The sequence below is a fragment of the Macaca thibetana genome, chromosome 9, assembly GCF_024542745.1.
Source record: "Macaca thibetana thibetana isolate TM-01 chromosome 9, ASM2454274v1, whole genome shotgun sequence".
In the NCBI taxonomy this organism is placed as follows: domain Eukaryota; kingdom Metazoa; phylum Chordata; class Mammalia; order Primates; family Cercopithecidae; genus Macaca; species Macaca thibetana.
The window spans coordinates 21,851,757-21,868,706 of record NC_065586.1 but is presented as its reverse complement, the minus strand read 5'-3'; the positions used below and the strand labels follow the sequence as shown (position 1 = coordinate 21,868,706).

The 16,950-nt window shown below is 39.1% G+C and overlaps 2 protein-coding genes across 3 annotated transcripts in view; one reads left to right on the top strand and one right to left on the bottom strand.

The window, feature by feature from the left end:
• Nucleotides 1-16,950, bottom strand: part of COMMD3 (COMM domain containing 3) — a 459,390-nt gene that overhangs the window by 305,417 nt on the left and 137,023 nt on the right. The gene's annotated exons all lie outside the window — the stretch shown is intronic.
• Nucleotides 1,380-16,950, top strand: part of DNAJC1 (DnaJ heat shock protein family (Hsp40) member C1) — a 248,270-nt gene continuing 232,699 nt past the window's right edge. Inside the window, exon 1 of the mRNA XM_050804054.1 lies at nucleotides 1,380-1,926. Within this exon, the coding sequence (XP_050660011.1) occupies nucleotides 1,708-1,926 (219 nt within the window). The 5' untranslated portion in view covers nucleotides 1,380-1,707. The remainder of the gene's footprint in view (nucleotides 1,927-16,950) is intronic.

Sequence of the window (16,950 nt, the reverse complement as noted above, 5' to 3'; positions counted from 1 at the left end):
GATTACAGGTGTGAGCCACCAGGCCTGGCGGAGAACTCTTATTTATCTATCCATCCATCCATCACCCCTTCTTCCCTGGCCACCTGAGGATACACCAAGAAGACAGCCATCTGCAAACCAGGAAGAAGGCTTCATCAGCACCCAACCATGCTGGCACCCTGACCCTGGACTTCTCAACCTCCAAAACTGTGAGAAATAAGTATCTGTTGTTTAAGTCACCCAGTCTAAAGTATTTTGTTATAGCAGCCCTCATGATAGATTAAAATGTGAGTAATTCAAGCATACCTATTATTTTTAAGCAAGATATACTTGCATTCATTTATGAATTCATTCAAAAATATTTCTAAAACTCCATACCAAGATTTGCATTTATTGATTTTATTTAAAAATATTTTTAACACTCCATACTAGGATTTTCTCAGTAAGATTTGCTTCCTAGTGTTTTTCTAACCTTTATCCAACATAGTATATTCTGACTATGAGAGGGAAGGAGCTTTATCATTACGCTATGGAGCTTGATTTAACTAACTAGATCCAAGATGGAAAGAGCATGAGGTCAAACTTTCAAAATTGAGCTAACTTTCTGAGTTTTAGTAGCATTTTTTGCTTCCTTTTTCCTCAACAAGAGTGGAGAGTTCAGGGAAGAGAAATGTGAGAAAGCCAAAAGGAAAATAAAGTTCACACAAGAGAATCGTGGTGGAGAAAATAACTTGAAAAGAGATTGAACAGAAGCAATGCAAGACTAGGAAGTGAGGCATTGTTACGGAAGAGAGAGAAGGTTTTTAGCCTGTCTTTTAAAACGGAAACATCTCAACTGAGGTCTATTTTCAAAAGAACCCCAACTGGAGGTGGGCTAAGATGGATAAACTCCATTCCTCCTCCAACTATGATTGAGTCACCATTATTAACTATTAATTCTACCAGGCCATTTTGTGGTATTATACCTGTAAATCTTAATTCATAATTGTTTTGGTTTGAATTCCTTTTCTGCTCTACCTCTCTCTACTTACTAGATTTGCCCCTTTTAGAACCTGGTTCAACTTGTCCTGTCTTCTTTGCTGAAGGACTAATTAAATGCACGGAAGCCATAATCAATTAATCAGGCTTCAAATATGCTTTTAGTGTTCGATAGCTGGGGGAGGGGAAGACAGTAGCTATTTCGGGGGAAGTCCACGAGGGGCGTTCCAGGTAGACGCGTGATGGCTATAACCTTCCCTGTCTCTCAGCCCGTTTTGGCGTAGATTCAGCTCCTCGACGCGCCCCACCGATTGAAAGGCATTTCACCTAGGCCCAGATCGGGGCGCCAGGCGTCCAGGCTTCCGGCCACGCCCCCTTTCCCGCGGTTGCTAGGAGACGTGATGTCACCGGAAGCGAGGCCTGGGATAGGCTGAGGCAAAGGGAAGCCTCTCCCCCTGTGCAGCCCAGGCGCCGGGCGCTGGCTCTCCAGCTGTGTGTAGGCCTGGGGGCCTGGGTCCGCGGGACGTAGCGCCGACTGCGGCCCCGCCCGCCCGCCCAGCCGCTGGTCCGGCCGCGGGCTCCCGCCACCACCGCGCTCAGTCTGGGACCAGCCGCCTGGCGGGCCGTTCCGGTGTGCCTGCCCGCGCTTTTCACTGACGGGCACTGTTTCCCACAGCCAGTGCCGCCTGCCACGTCCCAGCTCTCGGCCAACGGAGGTGCGCGGTGGGTGACCTTTCCGAGCCCAGTGCGATGACGGCTCTGTGCTCCTGGCCGGCACAGCTTCCTGGGCGCCGCCAGCTCGGGCTAATGCCTTTCCCGCCGCCGCAGCCGCGGACGCCGCTGTTGTGGCCGCTGCTGCTGCTGGCCGCCGTGGCGCCGGCGCGCGGCTGGGAGAGCGGAGACCTGGAGTTGTTTGACTTGGTGGAGGAGGTGCAGCTCAACTTCTACCAGTTCCTCGGAGTGCAGCAGGTAAGCAAGGAGGCGCGCGGGGCCGGGCGGAGAGGGGCCGGGGCAGGCGGCAGGCGACCCCGGTTCCTCAGAGAGTCGGACACGGAGGGCAGGGCTCGGTCACCCCGGGCTCTGGCTGCCCTCAGCCCGGGCCACCGGGGTCCTCAGCCTCGGAAGGACGTGTCCGTCTTCCCCAGATCCTTACTCCTGCTTCAACTTTTCTAGTCCCAGCCCCAGTGACAGGCTGGACGACGCCACTTGCCTGGGGTGGCAATGCCATCTCTCTGGTCCGGCGTTCTGGGGAAGAGCCTTCCCCCTCCAGCTGTGCTGGAGGAAGAAGGAAGAGTGGTGTGGGTAGACTTTTTTTTTTTAATTTAACACCTACCGTTTGCCTTCCTGTCTCCCTGAATGTGAGAAAGAGCAGCCGCTTCTCTAAACTGTCATCTTCCACCGAGACTTACCTTCATTCTTATTCTTATTTCAGCTGCCTCCCCTCCTCTTCCCTTCTGGGAAAGTAGGAATGCACTGTGACCAGTGTCTGTGTTGCAGAAGTTTTTCTTACCTCGTACTTGGACATCGTTTTTAGCCTGTTAGATAGATGTTTCTTTCGCAGTTTAGAAATCTGGAGGAATTTGAAGCCTCTACCAGGTTGGAGGTGTTAAGTTTTTTGGGCAGCAGAGGACTTGGAGTGCGATTGGAAGAGAAGCCCCCAACCAGTAATGTAGGAATGGGTTTTTTTTTCCCCCTTTTCCTTTTGTTTCATTTTGTTTTCTTTTTTAGCTTGAGACATTAACTTGTAAAACCCTTCTGTTGCTTTTTAGTTCTACCATTGAGGGTGGTTGAGTGAGGGTAGATATCCAGTCTCTACCTGAAGTCTCGCGCAAAGGAGAAGATAACATTTCGCTGATTTCAGGCTTACAGGGTGAAAAATGTATATTTCACACTTATCTGATTGAGCCCTTCGTACAATGCTTTGAATAGTTATGGGAGTAAAAAATTAATGTTTACAATAGTTGTCATTCAAGGCACACTTCACATAACTAGATATGAAATGCACATCCCCCTCCCCCATAGGTTATCATAAATGTGGGTGAACTATTCAACATTTACTGAATTTTAATTTTCAAACATTGCATTTTCATTCCATCACTGAATATAAACTTACTAGGCTGCCAGGGTACCATGAGTCTAACAGTTTTTTATTTTTGTAAGAGTTATAAAGTATAGGCATGTCACACTTCAGATTCATATGTGCAAGCAACTTTGTAATAACTGTATTTGTGATCTGTTACCTGGTGCCCATCCCTCCTCATAGAGACACTATATATCTCATTTTCAAAGCAAATGATGATGGAGTATGTGTAAAAATAATTAGTGAAATACTAATTTTGATGACTTTTAAGAATTTCTTTAATACTGGGAATAATTAGAATTTATCATCTTTGATTACATTCTTTAGGTAAAGAGAATCTTAAACATAACCCATCCAAAAATCTTGAAGATCCAGTTATTCATGAAAAATTAAGTGCCTTTAAGAGAGCAGGAATTTAATAGCAGTTTAAAATGTAGATTATGTAATCTAGCTTTGCATGTGAACTCTCATAGAATTTTCGTTTATAATTTCATGTAACTTGATTTGCATAGTTAGTTAGGCAGTGTGAACATCCAGAGCACTTGACTTTCTGGGCAAAGATGAGAAAATAAAGAAGTATGGATAATCAAGAAGATTCTTTGTCAAGGTAGAATCTGAAAAGAAGATTATTTTATTGTTTTTAACCTGTGTTTCTCTATACAGCTGTATTGAAATTGGAAAGAATGCAGGAGGAATTTTTTTCTGTCCAAGCAGAGAAACTGAATGGAACAAGTTTTTTTCTTTACATTGAATCTTAACTTTGTTAGATGACTTTCAGGGACCAGAAATTTGGTGGAAACAAACGCAACCTGTCCAAGGTCTTTCATGTGTAATTTTCAAGCCAGAACCATTTGGTGACTAGCCAAACATGAGGGACCAGAACAAAGTAGGTAGGCTACTGAAAGTGGTGACCTGGCTCTATGCACTAATCTCTTCTTCTTGTTCAAGCAACAGAGATGTATTTGGTGCCTATTGGATTTTAAGCATTGGGAGTTGGCCTTTATATAAAACAAAACCCCTAACCTTATAGTTCAGTAGGGAGAAACAGACAGTAAACAGCCAAGTAAATAAATATAAATGTTATATGGTCAGAGAAGGCCTCTGAAAGAAGTTAGGGAGTAAGCCATGTGGGTAATTGTGTTGTAGGCCATTTGGGCTGTCATAGCAAAATGCCATAAACTGGACAGCTTTTCAACAGCAGAACTTGATTTCTCACAATTCTGGAGGCTAGAAAATCCAAGATTAAGGCTGGAAAATCCAAGATTAAGGCACTGGCAGATTCTGTGTCTGGTGAGGGCCTTCTGGTTCATAGATAGCACCTTGTTGTCCTCACATGGTGGTAGGGACAGGCAGCTCTCTGGGGCTTCTTTTATAAGGAAACTAATCTCATCCATTAGGACTCCACCTTCATGATATAATCACCTTACAGAGGCCCCACCTTGTATTACTGTCACATTGGGGATTAGATTTCAACATATGAATTTTGAGGGACAAAAGCATTCAGACCATAGCATAGTGGAAGGGCATTCTAATAAGCACAAAAGCCAGGAGGCGGGAGCTTGCTTAGTATTTGAGGAATAGCAAGGCAGGCAGTATGGCCAGAGCAGAGTGATCAAGAACAGTAATAGGAGATCTGAGTCATAGGTGGTAAGGGAAGACCATGTAGGGCTTTGTAGGCCATTGTAAGGACTTCGGCTTTTACTTATAAGTAAGTTGGGGGAGGCCGTGTTTGAATAGAAAAGATACATGATTTGACTTGAATTTCAAAATGGTCTCTTTAGTGTGCTGAGTATAGTCTGTGAGGTATTAGTTACTTAGAGGGATAATTGTGGTATAGATTGGAGCTGGGTAGTAGCAGTGGAGGTGGTGCAAAGTGGTCAGATTCTGGATTTAATTTCAACATGGAGTGAACAGAATTTTACTGATGGCTTGAATATGATAGGTGAGAGAAAAAGAGAAATTGAAGATAATTCTAAAGATTTTGGCTTCAGTAACTAGAAGGGTGCAATTGCCATTTATTGAGACGGAGAAACCTGGACTAGGAGCCTGGTTTGGAGAACATCAGGAATTTAGTTTTTGGATGTGCTAAATTTGGGGTGTCTATTAAACATTGAAGTTGAGCTGGTATGTAGGCAATTGGTTATTCAGGTGTAGAGTTACAAGAAGAAAGGTTTGGGCCGAAGATAGGAATTTAGGAGTCTGAGGCACTTAGTAACTTGAAGCGACAAAACTGGATGAGTTCACCAAGGGAATGAATGTAAAAGAGAAGAGAAGAGATCTGGGAGCTAAGCCTTGGGGATTCCAGACTTTAAGAGTCAAGGAGCTGGGTGCGGTGGCTCATGCCTGTAACCCCAGCACTTTGGGAGGCTGAGGCGGGTGGATCACGAGGTCAGGAGTTCAACACCAGCCTGGTCAATGTGGTGAAACCCTGTTTCTACTAAAAAGATAAAAATTAGCTGGGCGTGGTGGCAGGCGCCTATAATCCCAGCTACTCAGGAGGCTGAGGTAGAGAATTGGTTGAACCCGGGAGTCGGAGTTTACAGTGAGCCAAGATCGTGCCACTGTACTCCAGTCTGGGTGACAGAGCGAGACTCCATCTCAAAAAAAAAAAAAAAAAAAAGGAGTCAGGGAGATGGAGGGGAATCAACAAAGGATATAGGGCAGGAATGACCAGTAAGGTAGGAGGCGAACCAAGACAAGGTTCTCTTGTCTCTCAAGTCAAGTGAAAAAAGTGTTTCAAAGAGAAAGAGATCAGCTGGGTTAAATGATAATGATGATTCAAATAAGATGAGCTCTGAGATTTCACTGTTGGAATTAACCGTATGGAGGTCACAGGCTACCTCAGTAAGAACTGTTTCAGTGCAGTGGTGAGATCAATAGTCTGGATAGATTGGGTTCAGGAGAGAGTGAAAGGGAAGAATTGGAGACAATTAATATAGAACATTATTTTGAGATATCCATATCCTAAACTAGAAACTAGAGATGGTAGTGACTGACTGTGGCATCTTCTTTATCCCCTTATCCACCAGGTCTAAGGTAACTCAGTTACTCTCTAAGCTCTATAATTTGAATAGCAGATGACTTAGAACTTGGACCAGACTACCTTATGACCTTGGACAAGTTAGTTGCCTCATTTTTAGAGTAGATGGTAGCTTTTTATTTTCTTCATAGTAAGGCACAAAGTAGACTCCTAAATATTTATTGAATCAAACATTATAAACATTGTAACTAAATGTAAACTGTAATTCCCCAAACAAGTAGTTGCTTGACAGTTTTTACTCAACAGATTTTACTTCTATGTAATCTTTCACAGCCTTCAGGCAGCAGAAGAATCTCCTTCCATGTATTCTTAGATTTCAAGTCCTTTCTAGAAGTCTAGAAAGGGGTTGCAGAAGTCTTCGTTGAGGGGTATATACAGTTGACTTATTAGTCATTCATACTGTTTTTAGAATGACTTTAATAATAGCACATTCCAATTTGGGTATTGCGTCTTTTCAGAGGATATGGGGGGAAGATGGGAGAGGAGTATAGGAAAAAAATGTGCTCGAAAGATCTTTTGTTACCAACTTAAATTATAGGTTTCTGCACAGTATTTATATTTTGTGTAACAGCACCAGCTTCTCAGACATCTGTACTTATTGTGGGGTCAGTGGCAATTCTGTATTTCTTTTTCTTTTTTTCTTTTTTCTTTTTCTTTTTTGAAATGGAGTCTCACTCTGTTGCCCTGGCTGGAGTGCAGTGGCGTGATCCCGGCTCGCTGCAACCTCTGCCTCCTGGGTTCAAGCGATTCTCCAGCCCCAGCCTCCCAAGTAGCTGGGATTACAGGCACCTGCCACCATGCCTGACTAATTTTGTATTTTTAGTAGAGATGGGGTTTTGCCATGTTGGTCAGGCCGATCTTGAACTCTTGACCTCAGGTGATCCACCCTCCTCGGACTCCCAAAGTGTTGGGATTACAGGCGTGAACCACTGCGCCCAGCCTCTGTGTTTCTTTTAATTGTCTTTTGGGACCATGACTTTCCTTATCCTTTGTACAGTAATTCTAGCCAACAGTAAACACTTCATATTCATTCAAAAAATCTGTGAATTGAAATAATGACAAGCTAAATTATCTTAAATTTTGTAGTATTTGCTTTATGTTGAAGTCAGAGTTGTCTTCATGGTGCCAGTCAGTCATTACAGACTTCTGTTTATATAGCTAGAAAATGTGCTTCATTCTCTTTCTCTCGTGTTTTGTAACTAAATCCTTATATTCAGATGAATGCTGAAACTTGGTTAACAGAAGAAAAGCAGAAGAACAGTAATGTGCTTATAAAATATTTGGATTTTAGTTTTTAAATAGGAATTAATAAACCTTTTAAGCTTATTCAGTCTGTATTTTCAAATGTACAGATTAGCCATCCTGTTTAGAGGAGGGACAATTGTTGCCCATTCATCCGTGCCCCATGGTGGGGAGGAACTTCCCTAAAAAAACACTGCTGAGCGCTAGACCCATCTCTCACATCTTTCCATGGTGGTGTGAGTTACCTTGCTGGAGGGTGATTGCCTTTACTCTGTTTTGCTTGATTAGGAATAGCTAATCAGTCGGAAAGCTATGAGCAGTGGGAATCAGTCTCTTTGCACCTCTCTGCCCAGACCAGTAAGGCAATTATCCTAACCAGACTTACCCTTGAGCATACTGTCTCAAAGTCTAGACTGTAGAGGAGAGGGCACAAATTGCTAACAAGCCCATTTGGCCGTCACATCTAACCTGTATTCTTCAATAGCTGTATCAGTTATAAAGGTGATAGTTCATCTCTTGTCTGCCTGACTCCTGTGTCCACTTAGTTTTTTGGATGGGAAAAACCAGTTAGTGGGGCCTCCCCAAAGCCCATCACGGTCCTTTTTAGAAATGAAGTTGATGATTTCATTCATGAATGACAGTGAATTTGTACTGTGATTATCAATTTTCTCCGGTGATTCTTGTGGTGGAATCCACTGAGCTTGTGGTGTTGAGTGTAGTTCAGTCTTTCTCTGTTGAGTCGATTCCTTTGTACATGTGTGTTGTGTAATAATAGCTTCCCCATTTTTATTGTAGAATCCATTTTTTTTTAATTTGGAGAAAGAGATACACAAAATCTAGAATGGTAGATAACCTTTCAGTCATTTATATTTCTTATGTAGGCATGCAGAGAGTTAGAGCTGAATAAGTACTTGTTTAATTGTATACATCTTTGCATCAGATCGAATTTTCATACAATTAGTTATCTTATGTACACACTCTTTTTGTGATATGGTAGTGTAGTTTAGTGGAAGATGCCTGAGCCAATTTTATGGGATAAAGCAAGTCTATTGTGAAAATTTTTTCACCTATAATCTAGAACTGATGGAACAGAGACTTTTAGTTTTAAGTTTCCTTTTTCCTTTTATGCTATTCTCAGTTTTTTCTTTACTCTAATTATGAGAACAGTCTTAGAATATTTTATCTTTTGTTATTCATAGATAATAGCCTAAGTGGAACTGGGAAAGTGGAATCGGCTTCTGCTATTACAATTATTCCTAGAAATATAATCTAAAATATTATATCGATCACCATTTAACCTAGTGATTGATTTAATGTGGTAAATTTCAAAATCATATTTTATTCGATGTTGATAATAAAACAGAGGTTAAGGTTATTTGACTTGATTGCTGGGAGGAGAATTTATATGGCAATTGTAAGTAGTGCCAATGAAAGTTGTTTGATAAAATGCCTAGTATCTATACTAAACCTTCTCTCAGCTTTGTTATGCTCTCTCTCAATGAACTTCTTATTCCACGGATGGTACTATGTGACTTTCAGAACTGTTTTCTAATGTGGGCATTGTTGGGTCTATTTAGACAGTAATGATACCAGTTAATTCCACCTAGTTAAAAACAATTCCAAAGCCTTTCTTACAGAGTTATACAAAGATAAAGGAATTGCAGTGGAAAGAGAGATTTCTGATTGGATGAAGCAGGACCCTAGATCATTTTATAATGAAGTTACAGTCATATTTTCAAAAATCTTTATTTTCATCAAAACACTTAATTGTAAAAGATGGGCCCTATACTAATGAATGTAAAAATATGATTATATGTTTTAAATAACAGTGTAGTATTTCATTTTAAGAACTGAATAGTTGATATTTGAGTATTACTTATATTTACTGAAATTTTTTGTCTAAGAGTGTCATTAGGACCTAATTAGAAATTTAATCTAGAATTTATGTTTTATTCCCCATCTTAAGTAATACTAAATTATGCAAGGTTAGGATTCATTCACCATATTTGATGAGTATTTCTGATTATGTCATCCAGCAACTGAAATCTCATATGTAACCAGGCATATTGCAAAAGCAAGGGCATGCCACATTCTATGTTTTTGTTAGAATGTGTGTATAAAACAATGTACTTCATTATCAGATGGATGCCTGTTTTATTGCTACTGAGGCAGTAGGCATTAAGCTCTGTGCAGCTACACAGTTAACTAATAGTATTTGAGTTGTCTACTATTAAAGCTAAGAGTCTAAGATCAAGAATTAAAGGGCATGCCGTAGTATATGCAGCAGCATTAAAATGGAGAAAAGCAACATTAAGATGCCACTAAGAGCAAATACTAGAATTCTGAAAGGTAGTAATATCCTTGGTTAAACACATTCTGGACTACATACAAATCCTGGTTATAGAAGGAACAAGAATTTTATTATTTTTATTTATTCATTTTTTTTTATTGTACTTTAAGTTCTAGGGTACATGTGCACAACGTGCAGGTTTGTTACATATGTATACATGTGCCATGTTGTTGTGCTGCCCCCATTAACTCGTCATTTACATTAGATATATCTCCTAATGCCATCCCTCCCCACTCCTCTCACCCCACGACAGGCCCCAGTGGATGATGTTCCGCTTCCTGTGTCCAAGTGTTCTCATTTTTCAGTTCCCACCTATGAGTGAGAACATGCGATGTTTGGTTTTCTGTTCTTGCGATAGTTTGCTAAGAATGGTGGTTTCCAGCTGCATCCATGTCCCTACAAAGGACACGAATTCATCCTTTTTTATGGCTGCATAGTATTTCATGGTGTATATGTGCCACGGTTTCTTAATCCAGTCTGTCATTGATGGACATTTGGGTTGGTTCCAAATCTTTGCTATTGTGAATAGTGCCACAATAAACATACGTGTGCATGTGTCTTTATAGCAGCATGATTTATAATCCTTTGGATATATACCCAGTAATGGGATGACTGGGTCAAATGGTATTTCTAGTTCTAGATCCTTGAGGAATCCCCACACTGTCTTCCACAATGGTTGAACTGGTTTACACTCCCACCAACAGTGTAAAAGAGGAACAAGAATTTTAAACTGTTACATGAGACCCAACTGTGGCATGTATAGTGAGCAGTAGTCAAAATGAGTTATGACCAGAAAGAAAAAGATCATTGTTGCCATTTACTGGGAAAGTATGAATAGACCGTGGAGAAATCTTAGGGTCCATACACATGAGGAAGGTAGAAATTCCTTATTTCTAGTCAATCCTTAAGGACTTTATTTATACCATTAAAACAGGTCAGGTTGAGGAATCTATTCCATGACCAACTGAATTTATACATTAAAAAGAAACCTCTGACTTTTAGAAAAGTTTTTTAAATTGCAAATCTTATTAATAGTTATTTTCAATCACCACACTTTTCGTTAACAGATAAGATTACTATTTAGGTTCTTTTCTGACTTTAAGTGGTGTTTTGTATTAATAGTTGGTGATTAAATTTGATTTGTGGAAGTTAACACGTATAAATATATATAATATATTAATATATAATATATATAAGTATATATAATATAAACATATATAAAGTAGGAAGTCTGGAAATTGTGATTTAATTATATCATACAATATTTCTGTATGGATCTTTTATATGTAGTAGGAAATAGACTTCTTGTATTTAAAGTATTTTAGTTCAGACATTTGGTAAAGTTCAAATGACAGCCATGTTGTGCAGTTCTGTAGTAGTTTTAAACAATCAATGTGTGACTTTTTGTATCACCCGTTTGGAAGTACATAAGATTTAACTTAAAGTAAATTAGGTTGATTTTGCAAGTGTTTATTGTGGAAAGCTTCACAGTTTTTCAACGTGCTGCCATCTCTTAAAACGTCACTGAAGCTTCTTGCTTTGAATTGCCTTCAAAGCTTGCAGCATATTCTTCACATTAGCCTCATTAGTAGTAAATGTTAAAGTTGGGTTTGGTTTTTGGCTATAGCAAATAGTCATTTGGAGCTAAATTTGGTGACTAAATTAGGTTAGGAAGCTCGGATAAATAGTTTGTATTGATGAAAAGATCTGAATATAATTTTCATGTAATGCTTATAGACTGCCTTGAGGACTGTTCTCAAAGAAAAGTTACAGAGAAGTTTTGAGTGATATTGACACAAAGTAATAAATCTGTAGCTTCACAAGGCAATAGAATGTGTTAGAGTAAATGACTCTTGGACTACTTATTACTTTGTGGGTAGCAATTTTTTTTAAAAAAAGTTTGCTTGCAGGATAAAAATGTGTAAATAAAAGTGATCTTAATTTTAGAGAAGTGGGAAAATATAGAGCTAGAAGAAAATATTTCAATTATCTGCCTGCTTTTAATATTAACAAAGATCATGATAGTATTCATTATATATTTCTATAATAAAGCAAGTTAAAACCGAGTGGTACAGGAATTAGAATAAATGTTAGAGGCAGTAGCTGAGAATACCACTGAGGAAGAAAGCAGGATATACGCAGAGAGAAACAGATACAGAAAAATGCATAAATACAAATATAAATGAAAATGGAGTAATATCTCCATCTTGTGGCCTTCTTTGGATATTGCCATTAAAAATGTTGAGGGGTTGTATTTTCACAACTGTAGGCATAAGTAAGAATAAAATATGAGACAGGCGGAAACAAAATATGAGTCAGAGAGTTCTTGCAGTATTTTGCAGGCACTTTTAAGACCGAGCTTCCCAGTTGGTGTGCTGCAAGCAAGTGTGCTGAGATAGTGATGCCCTCCCTTGAGCAGCTGTAACAGTTTACTCCAGTGTGCCTTACAAATACAATTTTCTGTAATGTGCCATGGTATGAAAGAGGTTGGGAAAACACTGCTAAGGCATGCAGTTCTGATGCTTTTTTTCCAGGGGAAGAGTTATTTATTAATTTATTTATTTTTATTTTTTATTTGTTTTTTGAGACAGAGTCTCGCTCTGTCGTCCAGGCTGGAGTGCAGTGGCATGATCTTGGCTCACTGCAGCCTCTGCCTCCCCCATCCACGCCATTCTCCTGCTTCAGCCTCCCGAGTAGCTGGGACTACAGGCGCCCACCACCACGCCCGGCTAATTTTTTGTATTTTTAGTAGAGACGGGGTTTCACCGTGTTTTCCAGGATGGTCTCGATCTCCTGACATTGTGATCCACCCGCCTCAGTCTCCCAAAGTGCTGGGATTATAGGCGTGAGCCACCGCGCCCGGCCCCAGGGGAAGATTTATGAGAGAGAGAGGGTGCATGTGTGTGTGTATGCATTTATATACTTACAAGTATGTGTGTATAGTAAATATATTTATAAATTTATGAGTGTGTAGACTGAGTGTATAAATTTATGAGTATAAAATGTTTAGGTTGTAAAGTATATATATGGTAAATATAAAAGTATATATGTAAATATAAAATTGTTTTATAATATTAGTCTTATCAAAATATTTCCTAAAGATCCTTGTTTAGCTCTCATAGAAACAAAAGTATTGTTTAATGTATGGACGAGGGAATTTAGATAGAGACGGAATCAATAAGTCTTTGATTAATTAGCATTCTTTACCTGATTACTTATCCTGGATGTCAGAATGGCCATTAAATGTTACCAGAGTTTGCAATAACTCTAGAGTGATACTTTAATGAGCTGTAACCATCTGCTGTATGAAGAGGATACAAATGACTTTGAAATGTGTAAGTATTCAAATTCTGGGTAGTCTGAAGTAATATTTTGTGACACTAGGGGATAAGATAATATTTTACATACAAATGTTGACCGATGGATATTTCATATTTTTGACAGCTGACAGACTCTTTCAAGCCATTCATCCCTCAGTGCAGCACTGTGCAATAGATAAATGATACAAAACACAGAGGTGATGCTAAATTTTCTAAAAGTTATATTTAAGAATGTAAAAAACAGGTGAAATTAATTTCTTTTTTTTGAAATGGAGTCTTGCTCTGTTGCCCAGGCTGGAGTGCAGTGGCACAGTCTCTGCTCACTGCAACCTCCTCCTCCTGGGTTCAAGCGATTCTTCTGCTTTAGCCTCCCTAGTGGCTAGGATTACAGGAGTGTACCACCATGCCCAGCCTGAAATTAATTTTGATAATGTATTTTATTTAACCCAATATACTAAAATATTATTCCAACATGGAATCACATTTTCAAAAATTATTATTATTTTTTGAGACAGAGTCTCGCTCTGTCCCCCAGACTGGAGTGCATTGGTACGATCTTGGCTCACTGCAACCTCCGCCTCCCGGGTCAAGCAATTCTCCTGTCTCAGTCTCCCAAGTAACTGGGAGTACGGGCACATGCCACCACGCCTGGCTAATTTCTGTATTTTTAGTAGAGACGGGGTTTCAACATATTGGTCAAGCTGGTCTCGAACTCCTGACATCAGGTGATCCACCCGCCTTGCCTCCCAGAGTGCTGGGATTACAGGCATGAGCCATCATGCCCAGCCAAAAATTATTAATGAAATATTTCACATTTTAGCTTTTTGTACTAAGTCAGCAAAATCCATGTATGTTTTACATTTATACTTCTAGCACACCTTAATTTGGAAGCGAAATTTTGATTGAAAATACTTTATCTGTATTGAGATTTCATAAGGCATATAGCTAACAAGTAGATTCACGTACCCAAATCGTTGTAAGCAAAAGTTTCCAGTAACTGAATAGAATATCAGTTTTTCAATTTAAATATAAATTAATTAAAATTAAAATCTTGGTTTCTCAGTTGTACTGTCACATTTTAAGTGCTTAAATATGTCTCATGCTTATTGGATAGCGTACATTGGATAGCCTTAGGAAATTAACATTTCTGTATTGTGTAGATATAGCTAAATGTTTTTGGGTAAAATCACTGATTATTGTTTCCATTTTGTTAGGGACATAGTTTGTAGTTTTCATATTTTTTTAAACCTGGTGTAGCTTTTGTTGTTTTGTTTTCAGGTTGTTCCAATTGTGCTAGCGATCGTATTCCTAGTTAGTTATCTATACTAGACATTTTGACCATACTTTGTTCTGTAAAGGCTATTGGTATAAAATTCGTGCTGTTCTAGGAACATTGGTTGTCTGAACTTCCATGCATAGGCTTGTCTGCTAAGGGTGGTTTCAGGTAATCACTTTAATTAAAGTTGGTCATTTGCTTCTGCTAGCTCATCTATTATATTTTATAATTCTTTAAGTGTTAATTATTAACTTAATATATATGTCGTTAGTGATATTTTGATCAAGAAATCACCAGAGTTCCTATTTTGTAGTTTTAGCTTTCAGGGTGCCCATTCTCCCTATTCTGAAACTCATCCATCTTCTGTATTGCTAGCTATGAAATATTCACTATATTCTCTCCTGCCATTTATCTTGATTATTATAGTATCTTTAATTAAATGATTTTAAAAAGAGATTGCTAGATGCATTTCTGTTTGTGTGCCAGTCTGTTGGCTCTTTATAATACCAATCAGGGATTCTAACATCACCCTTTTTTACTAGCTGCCTCTGCTACCTTTTCATAGCTCCTGATGAGTACAGCTTTCCTTTGAACTGAATGATTAATTAGCGATCTTTTTACCTTTACCTTTTGTAATTTCATAAATAGCTGAGAAAAAGAAGTAGATTTTACTGTTGACAGTTCTTACACATACTTAGCTCCTGTTATTTCAAATGGACCTGGTACATGCAGGAAATTGCACTGGTGTCCAAGATACTAAACATTCGATGCGGAGGGAAAGACAACAACAAAACAAAAATTTTAAAACTGACAATAGAGTCCTGAAGTTGGTGGAGACCTCACGAATATCTTTCCTCATATAGGAGTCTCTTCTGTAGCACTCCCAGCCGATGGTCTTCTAGCCTGCTTGATGGTGTCTAACAATAGGGATTATGAAACAACCTGTTAAGTTTTTGTATAATACTACTCAGTGGAAATTTTATTCTTAAAGCCCAAATCATAATTCTTATCTACTTTCAATGTACTCAACTATCTTCTGGAGTACCCCTGAACATACTACTTCTAAATAATTTTTCTGCATGCCTTAAAATAAAATGCACAAGGGAAATAATTATTTGTTGATTTTCTCCACACAGTAAGGTCTTTTTTTAAAAAGTACAGCCAAACTGAGGGGCTATTTGTTTTCATTGTCTTTAGATATGTACCAAGGCCACCCTAAAGAAGACTCAAGCCGCCATAGTTATAGTTGTCTTGGCACTGCATTAGGCATGATTTGTGGTTACTATATACAATTCCCAGGGTTTATCAAAGTCAGCAATAGGAAAATTATGGAAGATTGAAAAATAAGATGATTTGTTATATGCCATCTTTGATAATAGAGGCCACAGAATAAACTTAATTAAAAATGTAGCCAGAAATTGCTATAGACTCTTGAGGCAGCACCCCTGTGTACAGTTGTGCAGTTTGTGTATCTGCTTCAGACCTGTCATTGTGTTATAAAAATGTTTTAGACTTTGGCATTGTTAAGAATTGCACATAGGTGGTTAAACTGTGAAGTAAATAATTCATCTTTGATAATTGAAATATTGTTTCTGTAGGTGGAATTTTAATTTTCAGACCTGTCTTGAGTGTGAGTTTCTCTCTTCTCTCTCTTCACCTCTCCCTAGTGGCTTTATAGATGTTTTTACTCTTTTCTCTGAGACACCTAGGAAAGAACTAGGTCTTATATAGGTGGCTTAGGGCTCCCTCCTGAGGTTACACTGGGGCCATTGCAGATCCAGATACCAAGCCTGCAGGTCCCTTGGCCTGATCTGGACTGTGGGGCTAAAACCATTGCCTCTTAACATCTCAGATACGTAATGTTTTATAAGTTGTAGCCTCGGGCAGTGTCCTTCTCACTGTTCACATTTTTTTCCCCACAGGCGGTGGATTGCCACTGCAACCCCTGATTTCAAGCAGCAAGCCTGGCTGTGATCCCAGGCCTTTGTAGAGTACTTTTAGTTCTCATCACTCTATGGGAGTCAGACTTCTTGTTTCGTCCGCCTGCTTGTAATCATGGAGCCCAGGAGGCCTATAGCTTAACCCCTATTTATGGCTACAGGTTGTCATTTGTTTTTGTCTCTAGAGATGCTTAACAAGTTTTTGATCATGGCTATATGTTTATAATTTTGTCTCTTTAAATTTAACTTTGGTATATGTTTGGTGTGGGGTTTCGGAGGAAGTCCCTCAAATACTTAGAGTGCAGTTTTCATGTTGGAACATTTTTAAAAGCTAGATTTATTTTATAATATTTTTTAATGTTCATTTTCTTATTATCTGAGAACCTTTTGCCGCTTATCCAGAACTGTGGTCAGGTTGTTTATTCACAGTAATTTAAGAGGCTGTTACTTAGGCATTGAAAGAGACAGTCTACCATTCCATCCCTGTTCCTTTCTGGCAACTGTTCCCAGACTTTCAAGTCTAGGGGATAAAACAGTCAAGTAGCATTTCTAAAATAATCAAATCCTACAAGGTTTTGAATATAGTGATAAATAAGTCCATTATCTCAGAATGACATATATGTCCCTGTTATTAGAGATACCCAGAGGAGAGTCCTGCACTGTCGTGAAATTATTTAGAAAAATTTACCAGGTGGGAAAAGAGATACTGAATCTTAGGTATGTGTCAGAAAAACCATAGGCTAGG